This window comes from Erythrolamprus reginae, chromosome 2, assembly GCF_031021105.1.
Source record: "Erythrolamprus reginae isolate rEryReg1 chromosome 2, rEryReg1.hap1, whole genome shotgun sequence".
Taxonomy (NCBI): Eukaryota; Metazoa; Chordata; class Lepidosauria; order Squamata; family Dipsadidae; genus Erythrolamprus; species Erythrolamprus reginae.
In genome coordinates, this window is record NC_091951.1 from 66,118,968 (window position 1) to 66,130,226 (window position 11,259).

General features: G+C 45.5%; 1 protein-coding gene across 2 annotated transcripts in view; it reads right to left on the minus strand.

Moving 5' to 3' along the window:
* CRBN (cereblon) overlaps positions 1–10,239 on the minus strand; it is a 34,977-nt gene extending 24,738 nt beyond the window's left edge. The window contains exon 1 of one of the 2 annotated variants that reach the window (XM_070738260.1): positions 10,039–10,239. In XM_070738260.1, the coding sequence (XP_070594361.1) occupies positions 10,039–10,105 (67 nt within the window). In that variant the 5' untranslated portion in view covers positions 10,106–10,239. Of the gene's footprint in view, positions 1–4,207; positions 4,808–10,038 lie in introns of those variants that run through there. The other variant, XM_070738259.1, reaches the window with a different exon arrangement.
* Positions 10,240–11,259: the final 1,020 nt, after the last annotated feature.

An 11,259-nucleotide genomic window follows, 5' to 3' on the forward strand; every position in this document is an offset into this window, starting at 1 on the left:
GACTGTTTCACAACTGCAAAGGAAAAAGGCATTGGGAGCACACTGAAGAAAGATTCCAGGAAACGTGCTGAATACTGCAGTTTAAATCCTCCAGAGATACATGAAATCTGCAGAGTCAGCAGGTCTTGAATTATGCAGTGTCAAAGTGACACAGATATGGCCCCATTATGACACCAAACAGCAGTGGTAATGGAAATAGAAGTTTTGCTTCTCAAAATACACAAATGCAAAACAAAAGCCACACATGCTTCTTGAAGGCAGTAGGAAACTAAACTAACTTAATGCATTACGATGCTCGTTTGGCTTTTGCACCAATATGGAATTCAGACAGAAGAAAAACAAGGCAGCAATTAATAGAGACAGGTCAGGATACAGTGATTGTTCCATATAAAAGCAACTAAGCATCAAGGAAAATTCAAGAATCCCACTTATCTTTCCCCTACTCACACAACAACATATGGGAATCTCTATTTTTCAATTTTTATAAAGCTACTTATTACTTTCTCATTGAAAAATGTTGTGCCACCCTACTTTTGAAGAAAGCTAACTGAAGATTACATGACTCCTTCCCAAAAGAAGAACAGCATCACTGCCACTGACCCATGGTCCTCCATTTGCACAGAAAACTGATGGGTTAGCGCTCCTCAAGCACAGAACCTTCTGCTGCAAATACCTGTTTCTGAAAAATAATTAATTGCTCCAATATCTATCTGATATTAATCTGAAAAAGTATATATATAATATTTTGGCTTCCAAGCCTAGCTGACAGCCTACAATCTCTTGGCAGGCTATGGGTTCTTGAAATGATCTCCAATCCAAGTATTAAGTAAGCACAGTGTTGTTTACACTTTTGCAGCGAAAAATTCTACAGTTTCCCACCTTCCTTTTGTTCAGGTGAGCCAAAGTGGCCTGGATGTTGGCAATAAGAAAACATTCAGTTTTTAATGTTTAGAAAAAGATTGCAAATGATCCCTTATGATCTTACAATATATTAACTTTGCTGTAAGAAATACGTTCTCTTTAAAATTTAGTAACCAAGCCCCGATAAGACAGGGATGCCAACACAGAAGCGCTAGAGTTATCTGGGGGCTTCAATTATATTATATAATCCAATTCAATTATATACAATATAAAATCCTGAAAAATTTGCTGAATAATTTTAAATTTTAATCGTTAACTTTAGTTGATTAATTAAAACTAATATTAAATCAAATTTGGGGGTTTTCCTGCCTTACCAGTTTATTTGGATATCACTTACTTTCTTAATTCAACCACTGTTACTAGTTCTTGGTAGTATTGAGCAATAGTTAGAATGCAGTACTACAGGCTACTTTTGTTCACTGCTGACTGCCAGCAGTTTGGCAGTTTGAATCTCACCAGGCTCAAGGTTAACTCAGCCTTCCATCCTTCCAAAGTGGATAAAATGAGGACCATCAGCCATAACAAACAAAAAAAATCCTCATAACTCTTAAATCACAATCATACATGCCAGCCCTTATTATTCGTATATTCCACTAAAAGATTTATTCAAGTAGAAACCTTAATCGTGAGAAATGAGCTACTTATCAATAAGCTGCCAAATGGCACAGATCAAGTAAGCACAACTCTTGTAGCTGAGGAAAAAGGCCCATTTGTTTATCAGTACTCAGGCTGGTAACTAAGAAAGAAAAATCTCTAAGCAATTAATGTTAATACTCTGTAGGACTAAATCTGGTAATTGTTTGCACAAACTATCCAGGAACTGCATGCATCAACCCTAAATTCCATGGAGGGAAATGGAGAATTTTTAATCTGATAACTTTTATAGCCTTCAATAAAATATGACTTGTATTGGAGTAAGCCAACTATCATGGATGCCTGCTATGCAGACTGCATTTCACTAGTGCTGAATATGGGTTCCTAATATAGCACTACCCAAAATCCCTGGGCATGGACAATGGGGAAATTATCTGAGAGAACCTTACAAAATTTAAAAAAACACTGTCCTACACAAAGTTAGTTATAAGTCTCTGCTAAGATTAAAACTCCAGGGATCATTGGGACCACTGCTGCTCCTGCTACGTGGTGGCCCCATCACCAGAGCTCCTTGAACCTCTATCAAAGTTGATGTTGAAATTACCCAAATTACAAAATATTAATGCTTTTTCTGGGCACGGAAGCTCATGGTTACCCTGACAACTATAGATCTGGTAGAAGTTGTTATAGGATTAAGTTACAGAAGTGGTCAGTAGTTATTCTGGCAGCTTTTATTTCACAGAGTTATCTAGAATTGCAGACATCCCCAGCATTTCTTGCAAAACATTGCAAATTTATATTAAATTTTCTATAACCATTTCCTGTTATTGGACCAATCTGTACCAAGAACTCAATCAGGGATTGATTCTAACTTACCTTGCCACCGGTTTACTTCCACCTGTGCCATGTGGCATTGTGTAGGCATGCCACATGCATGCATATTTATGTATGTATGTATGTATGTATGTATGTATGTATGTATGTATGTATGTATGTATGCATGCATTTTACTTCTGTGCCGCCCATCCCATGGGACTCAGGACAGCTTATAACAATATAAAACACAATATAATACCGTGTTTCCCCGATAGTAAGACCCCCCCCCCGATTGTAAGACATATGGGGGGTTTCAGGGGGGTCGGCTTATATAAGCCATACCCCGAAAGTAAGACATATGTCTTACTTTCGGGGAAACACGGTATAAACGGTATTGCGGGGGGGGGGGCGATGACATTGCTTCCAAGCTCCCCGCGCGCCCCTCGCCTTCGCTCGCCGCGGCGCCACCGCCTCTTCCCCTGCCGAGGCTCAGCTGCAAGCGGCCAGCGAGGCCGATCGGCTCCGAGGCGAGCGGCCGGAGCTGCGCCCTCCTTCGCCCGCCACCTTTCCGCTCGCCTCGGAGCCGCTTGCAGCTGAGCCTCGGCAGGGGAAGAGGCGGTGGCGCCGCGGCGAGCGAAGGCGAGGGGCGCGCAGGGAGCTGCGCCCTCCTTCACCAGCCTCCTTTCCGGCAGCTCCCTGCGCGCCCCTCGCTTCGCTCGCCGCGGCGCCACCGCCTCTTCCCCTGCCGAGGCTCAGCTGCAAGCGGCCAGCGAGGCCGCTCGGCTCCGAGGCGAGCGGCCGGAGCTGCGCCCTCCTTCGCCCGCCTCCTTTCCGCTCGCCTCGGAGCCGCTTGCAGCTGAGCCTCGGCAGGGGAAGAGGCGGTGGCGCCGCGGCGAGCGAAGGTGAGGGGCGCGCAGGGAGCTGCGCCCTCCTTCACCAGCCTCCTTTCCGGCAGCTCGCCGCGGCGCCACCGCCTCTTCCCCTGCCGAGGCTCAGCTGCAAGCGGCCAGCGAGGCCGCTCGGCTCCGAGGCGAGCGGCCGGAGCTGCGCCCTCCTTCGCCCGCCTCCTTTCCGCTCGCCTCGGAGCCGCTTGCAGCTGAGCCTCGGCAGGGGAAGAGGCGGTGGCGCCGCGGCGAGCGAAGGCGAGGGGCGCGCAGGGAGCTGCGCCCTCCTTCACCAGCCTCCTTTCCGGCAGCTCCCTGCGCGCCCCTCGCTTCGCTCGCCGCGGCGCCACCGCCTCTTCCCCTGCCGAGGCTCAGCTGCAAGCGGCCAGCGAGGCCGCTCGGCTCCGAGGCGAGCGGCCGGAGTTGCGCCCTCCTTCGCCCGCCTCCTTTCCGCTCACCTCGGAGCCGCTTGCAGCTGAGCCTCGGCAGGGGAAGAGGCGGTGGCGCTGCGGCGAGCGAAGGCGAGGGGCGCGCAGGGAACTGCCGGAAAGGAGGCGGGCGAAGGAGGGCACAGCGGCGGCCGTTCACCCTTTTTGACTGCCCATCCACCCCTTGACCTGCCTTTAGCCAGCCAGCCGAGCGTCCGTGTCGCCGCGGAGTTGGCCTCCCCTGCCGAGAAACATTGCCGGGAGCGGCGAGGGGATGCTCCCCGCAACCCGCCGAACGTCGAGGTCGTCGCCCGCCTCCTTTCCGGCAGCTCCCCGCGCCCGAAGACGAGCCAGCCCCGGTGCCCGGGACAATGTAAGACATACCCCCAAAGTAAGACACAGTGGGGCTTTTGGGGGTAAAAAGATAGTAAGACACTGCCTTACTATCGGGGAAACACGGTACAATAATAGAAGAAGTCAATATTAATACTAAGCACATTAAAATAATAAAAACAATAAAATCCTATTATAAACCCCCACAATCAATCAACCAAACATACATACCTATCCAATCAATGCAATTCAGCCGTGACAGATGGTAGTATTCATTGCCTTTCGAAGACTGGTAGAGTGGGAGCAGTACGGACATCGGGGGGGGGTGGGGGGGAGTTGGTTCCATAGAGCCAGGGCAGCCACAGATAAGGCCCTCCCCTGCGGCCCTACCAATCTGCATTACTTAATTAACTGGACCTAGAGAAGGCCAATCCTGTGAGATCTTATTGGTCTCTAGGAGGTATGCGACTGGAGACGGTCCCAGAGATAGTCTGGTCCTAAGCCATATTGTTGCATTGCATGCATGCATTCCCCAAAACAAAATTTCTGCACATGTGCAGAAGCCAGAAACAGCTTCTGTGAGTGTGCAGAAAACAAAATGGCAGCACTTATGGAACTGCCATTAGAGCCGGTTTGGGAGCATGGCCAACGAGCGACCACTTCCGGTTTAGTGAGAGGGAGCAAATTCCCACTACCAGTTCTATAGAACCAGTCCAAACTGGAAGCAACCCACCTCTGAACTCAATGGATTACTGAGATTTCAAAAGGAAGTTTGGGATTATTTCTGAGGCTTTGTTGTTTATTACTGAACATCACTGATATTCATCTAAGAGAATGGCTTTGGGTTTTGGGTTCCTTGACTCTGGAAATTATCCACCTTTGGGTCTTACTGTCCTAAACATAACTGATACACACCTTGGTAATCCTTTTGGACTCTCAGATCCTGCTGGAAAAGTGGTTGACAGGGTCACGAGAACCTTTGTATAAATCCATCTTGTGCATCAACAGTACATCAATCAGGAGACTCTAACAATCACTAACGCCTCATACACATCTAAATTGTTGCAATCAGGTGGACGTTGCACTTACTGGCCACTACCAGTATGTTCTTCAGGATTGTCGCATGCGCCCGGGTGCCTGATAGGAGTGCACACGCCCAGTGGCATGAGATTTGGCTTCTGTGCATGCGCAGCAAATGAAATCATGCACAAGGACACTCTTGTGCGTGAGATTTCACCTGTTTTCGGCAATTTCTTTGCTTCCACGCATGCGCAGAAGCAAAAAATGCTAAAATTGGCAAAATCTTGCGCACAAGAATGTCCTCTCACGAGATTTCACTTGTTGCATATATGCAGAAGCCAAATCTCGCACGGGAGTGTGAGTGCAGATATGGGGGTGTGAAGATGCTTGCCATTTCCGCTACCAGAGCCTCAATCCCAGCCATACCAGCTGCAACCCCTTACTGGTTGCAATATACATTACATGGTGTGCTGTCCCTGAAGCTTTTTAAAATTACTCAGAAATGGAAATTGATTCAGAGTATAGTGGAGCTGAAACTGATGCACCCAGGTAAAACCATTATTTCACAAGTTACATGGTTCCTATAAGTTTCCGGAGTGCAATTCAAGAAGTATTATTTGTATTATCTATCTATGCTTATCCCATGATAATCCGTAGACTGGGCATGCTTCAAGTCTCTTCCATGGAGCATCATCATCCAGTGGGATGCAGGACCATTTTCTGTTGCAGTGCTTGCCCTAGGGAACATCATTCTCCCTGTGGTTTGGATGGCCCCGATCCTTGTATCCTTTCCCCAAGCCCTAAAGACTCTCAAATAAGCTATGTATTGACTGGCCTAGGTTGTTCCTGTTATTATAATTATTCCCCTTATTCTAATTTCCTGTTCTTTCAAGTTCTAAAATCATATTTTGTCTTACGCTGAGTTCATTTTCATATTTCTTCAAATTGAAAGTCACCCAGTTTGTTCTTGCAAATTGAGTGGTCATATACAAAGCTAACAAAACGCTAAGTACAAAGAGTATTTCAATACTGTCCTAAGTACCTGTTAGCCTGTGCATAGAACACTTTAGGAAAGCACTTAACAACTCTGTGATCACAGCTTTGGGACATTTTACACATTTTGCATTTGTAGACTTTTTTTCCCATTTGAAGGTTGTAAATTTCAAATCACTATAAACTTCCTTTCTTTTTACATCAAAAATTAAGTAAGTCTACAGCGAACAGCAAGACCTCATCCTTTGTTTGATTTCTATGTAAAGCTATCTTCATCTTAAATTTATTAGGGAACTTCATGTAACATGTACTTTTTCAGTTTAAGAACATTCTTTCTGTTTTCTTAGGGTCACAAAGATACATTTTTATTGCTTTCTGCTCCTACAAAGTTACCTGAATGGACAAGGAACAAATGGAAGACTGCCCTACAAGGTAATTTGTAAATTAAAACAAAAAACAAACCCCAATTATTTTGTTTTGAAATTACAGTGAATACCCAGGAAAAATATTGTACCATATCATACAGGTCAACTGTTAAGCTGAAAATGTAAATTATAATTTATAAATATACAGTGGTACCTCGAGATACGAGTTTAATTCGTTCCGGACCTGGGCTCTTAAGTCGAGCAGCTCTTATCTCGAACGACTTTTCCCCATAGGAATTAATGTAAATAATTTTAATTGGTTCCAGCCCTCAAAAAACTCACAAAGTTAGTCTAAATTATGCAGAAAGACATGTTTTTAATGAAGAAATGTACATGTACATATAAATGAATAATGAAGTTTCTTTCACTTAACTTGTAAACTTTCTTAAACTTTTAAATTTACATATGTTCAACTTCTCTGCCACCCAATCCTGTAGGACAGAGGTCCCCAACCCTTTTTGCACCAGGGACCGGCTTTAAGCGATCAAGAGAGGAATGGGTGAATGAATGGACGGAGGGTGGGAAGGAAGGAAGGAAAGAGGGAAGGGACAGGAACAGAGGAAGGAAGCAAGGAAACTTATGAAAGGGGAGAGTAAGAGAGGAATGAGTGAAGGGAGGGAGGGAGGGAAGAAGGTGGGAAGGAGAAAGAAAAGAAGAAATAAAGGAAGGGAAGGTAAAAGAGAGAAAGAAAAAGAGCAAGCAAGCAAGCAAGCAAGCAAGCAAGCAAGCAAGAAAGAAAGAAAGAAAGAAAGAAAGAAAGGGGGAAGGGACAGGAACAGAGGAAGGAAGCAAGGAAACTTATGAAAGGGGAGAGTAAGAGAGGAATGAGTGAAGGGAGGGAGGGAGGGAAGAAGGTGGGAAGGAGAAAGAAAAGAAGAAATAGAGGAATGGAAGGTAAAAGAGAGAAAGAAAAAGAGCAAGAGAGAAAGAAAGCAAGAAAGAAAGCAAGAAAGAAAGCAAGAAAGAAAGAAAGAAAGAAAGAAAGAAAGAAAGGGGGAAGGGACAGGAACAGAGGAAGGAAGCAAGGAAACTTATGAAAGGGGAGAGTAAGAGAGGAATGAGTGAAGGGAGGGAGGGAAGAAGGTGGGAAGGAGAAAGAAAAGAAGAAATAGAGGAAGGGAAGGTAAAAGAGAGAAAGAAAAAGAGCAAGAAAGAAAGAAAGAAAGAAAGAAAGAAAGGGGGAAGGGACAGGAACAGAGGAAGGAAGCAAGGAAACTTATGAAAGGGGAGAGTAAGAGAGGAATGAGTGAAGGGAGGGAGGGAGGGAAGAAGGTGGGAAGGAGAAAGAAAAGAAGAAATAGAAGGGAAGGTAAAAGAGAGAAAGAAAAAGAGCAAGAAAGAAAGCTGCAAGCACCCCCCCCCCCGAGCCCCCCAGGCCGGCTGCAACCTTTTAAAACACGCGCGCCGCTTCGCAGCTGTCTCCTGAAGCCGAACGCGGAAGTTAGCGTTTGGCTTCAGGAGACAGCTCCTTGGCGCTTGTATCTCGAATTTGGGCTTGTAAGTAGAACAAAAATATCTCTCCCCTCCCAGCTCTTATCTCGAGTTGCTCTTAAGTAGAGCAGCTCTTATGTCGGGGTTCCACTGTACTACCTTGTTTCCCCGAAAATATATTTTTTTGAACCCTGAAATAAATGCTTGGCCTTATTGTCATGTACTAAAAAGGCCAATTGGGCTTATTTTATCAGGAAATGTCTTATTTTGGGGAAAACGAGGTATATAATTATACCAGGTAAGGGATAAAAGAGCAATCAAAATTATGTACCATATACCGGTATATGCAGGAAAAAAGAAAGCATTTTTGTTTAGAAAATAAGGTGATTAATGATATACAAAATAATTATACAAATTAGGAGAGGGGGGGAACGGACAAAGTCATGTAACAATATAAGTCTCAGGACAGACTTATCTTTCAAGCAACCAGTAGTGCATTCCCAAAAATCAAGTATGCTAATATTCACTGACTTAAAGGGTTCTAAAAAAAGCTAAACAAATTCATGAAAATGTCAAGGATTTCCAGACAGGCAACTGAGGTGGTCAATGAAAGGTGTTGTGGTTGGTTAGGGAAGTAGGGAAACTGTTTCCTAGAAAAAAAAATAGCAGAGGACTGTCTGCCTACCTTTTCTGTATTGAACAGCTTAAGAGAGGCCTGTGTTCACACATTACCTTTTCGCAACCAAAGTAAATAAAAAAGGCTACAAATTTTTACAGTGAAACTATATTTACAAGGGCCTGTCATAAATTTGGTGTGAAATGCCCATCTTTTCCAATTTTAGGTGTCCAAAATAATAAAAAACTAATTTGCTGGCCACATCTAACTTGAAGTATTTTTTTTTACTTTTAAATTCACTTTATATTGCCCCCCCCTCACCCAACATCAACTCTCCTTATTTTCTTAGGCTATTATCTATTTGAAAAAAAAGATTTTAATATTGGGACCTTACAAATCTCCCTACTCCTGCTCCTTATATCACAAATACAGTACTGTACTGACATTACTATAGCTCTGAATGTTGTCTCTAGAACAAAGTACCCTAATTATCAGCTGCTTAATTCCTTTCCCCATTTTGTGGTGGCTCTCCAGAAGATGTCATGCAGAAGATGTCAAGATTTATTTATTAGTTAAATTTCTAAGCCAAGATTCCCGTGCAATTGGCAGCAGTGGGATCAGGAAGCCCCCCACCCCACTCAGTTTCAGATCTCTCTTCTAAGAAGATATACAACAGGAACTGCTCATCCAGCATCCTGATTTTTATTTAACCCATCCTGGTTGCAAATTCTGCCTTGTTCCATCCCTCTTCGCCATCCCAGTAGTAAATAATTAGTGCATAACTTAGTGCATAATTTGTGCATAAGTGCACCAGCATGCCTTCCGTCCCTTCCTTAATGCTCTTTATTTTTACTAGTTGCATGTATTTGAATATTATTATTTCTAATACTTTTTCCCAAATTTTTGACTTCTACTAATATCATGTATCTTAATATTATATCTTCACTTGAATACATACATACATACATACATACATACATACATACATACATACATACATACATACATACATTATATGGGGTTGTCCCTTAAGCTTTTTGCTCATGCCTGCAAAAAGTAGTCGCAGGATGAAAAAATGTTCCCTGATCTCATTTCCTTGCCTAGCAAAGCAAACATCCTTCCTCACCCCACACCCACCCACCCGTTCGCACAGACCCGGCTCTTCCCTTCCCTGGATTTACTGAAACGCAGCAAGTCCCTAACGCAGGACTTCGGTCCCTTAACCGTCCATACGATCCAGCCCGGGATCCCCCCCCCCCTTCAGGCCCAGACTTTGCCCCTTCGCTCCTTCCCTTTTTCGCCCCTACCTGGCCTGACACCCAAACTGCGCCCAATCCAAACCCGTGCCCGCGACTTTGCCAGAGCGTCGGGCCTTTCTCCCTAATCGATGGGGATGGGGGACAACTGGCGGGTCTCCCCATTCGCCTTTCCCCGCTTTTATTTGCTCCCCTGCGACCGCCTGTTTCGGGGAAAGCCGCCTCCCCGGATCTCCGACGCCTCCCCATCTCTTTGGTCTATCCCGCCGCGCTCAGGAGGCTCCCCGTTTCCCACCGGCGTAAGGTAGGAACGGCTGTTACCCGGGAGGATCTGCAAGTGGTTCCCCATGTTGTTATCCTGTTCCCCGCCTCCTTCATCTGCGGCCATCGCTGTTTACCCGGAGAGGAGTCTGGGAAGGCGCCGCCGCCAGGGGCGGAGGCGGAGGTGGAGGAGGAGGCGGCGGAGGCGGCGGAAGCCCCTGGGAGAATAGCTCCGCGGTTCCCGCTGCTGCCCCCAGCGGCTCGCCTCGGCCGAGAGCTTCCCGAGAAGAGGCATCTCCCAACGAATGGAAACAGCGGCCGCGTCGGAGAACGGAGGGCGCGCCGGATGTTTGGCCGCTCCATTTCCAGACGTCCTTTTTTTGGACTGGGGGAAGAAAGGGGAAAAAAAGGAGCAGCCGAGGAGGTTCTTCATCCTTGCCAGGCAATGGGCGCAACAGTCTCAGAAAGCCTTGCAAAAACAGCCGCTGGTGGATTGCTTTTCACAGCCTCCGACAATGGAAATCGAGCAAGATACTTCTCTAGTTTTCTACCTGGGGCGGTGGGGAAGGGAGGGGGGGAGAGGGTTGTAATCAAGAATATTGAGGTAAGAAAAGGTGGAATGTATCAGACCTTCAAAAGTTTGATGGGTTCTGCTTATGATTGATTGATATACACTGCTCAAAAAATAAATAAATAAATAAAGGGAACACTTAAACAACAAATTGTAGCTTAAAAAGTCTAGGTTTCTAAACGCTTGCCAAGATTAAGTTGCCGACTCTAGTGTTTTGGAGGTGTGATGCAATGGATGAAGGCCTCAAAAAATGGATGCCGAATCTGTGGGAACAGCAGAATTGGAGGTGTGTGTGTGTGTGTGTTTCAGACCAAGAAGTTTGGGAAAATGGTAAATTTGGCATGGGGTTGCCTTCCCTCCAAAGGAAAAAGGGCATTAATGAAGGATTCTGTGGAATGGTCCAATTTTTTGCAAGAGGCACAGACATAAAAAGGGAAGTGGGGGATAGGATGGTAGATGCAGCTTTAGTTGCAAAACTGCCCCTGCTGTCTTGCACGTTTTGACTTCTTCGCAGATACCGGTATTTCTGTGCTGGGCGCCATTTTAATTGGGACATCTACCTATATCATGGGAGGGGAAAACCTGGCTCTATATTTTGGCTGGTCTGTCAGCTAAGAACACAGCCCAGAGTCAGTGGTCCAGACTCTCAACTTGGTTGAATAGCTGCAAGGCACTCTACAAAATGGCCTGAACACTGCAACAGGTAGAGT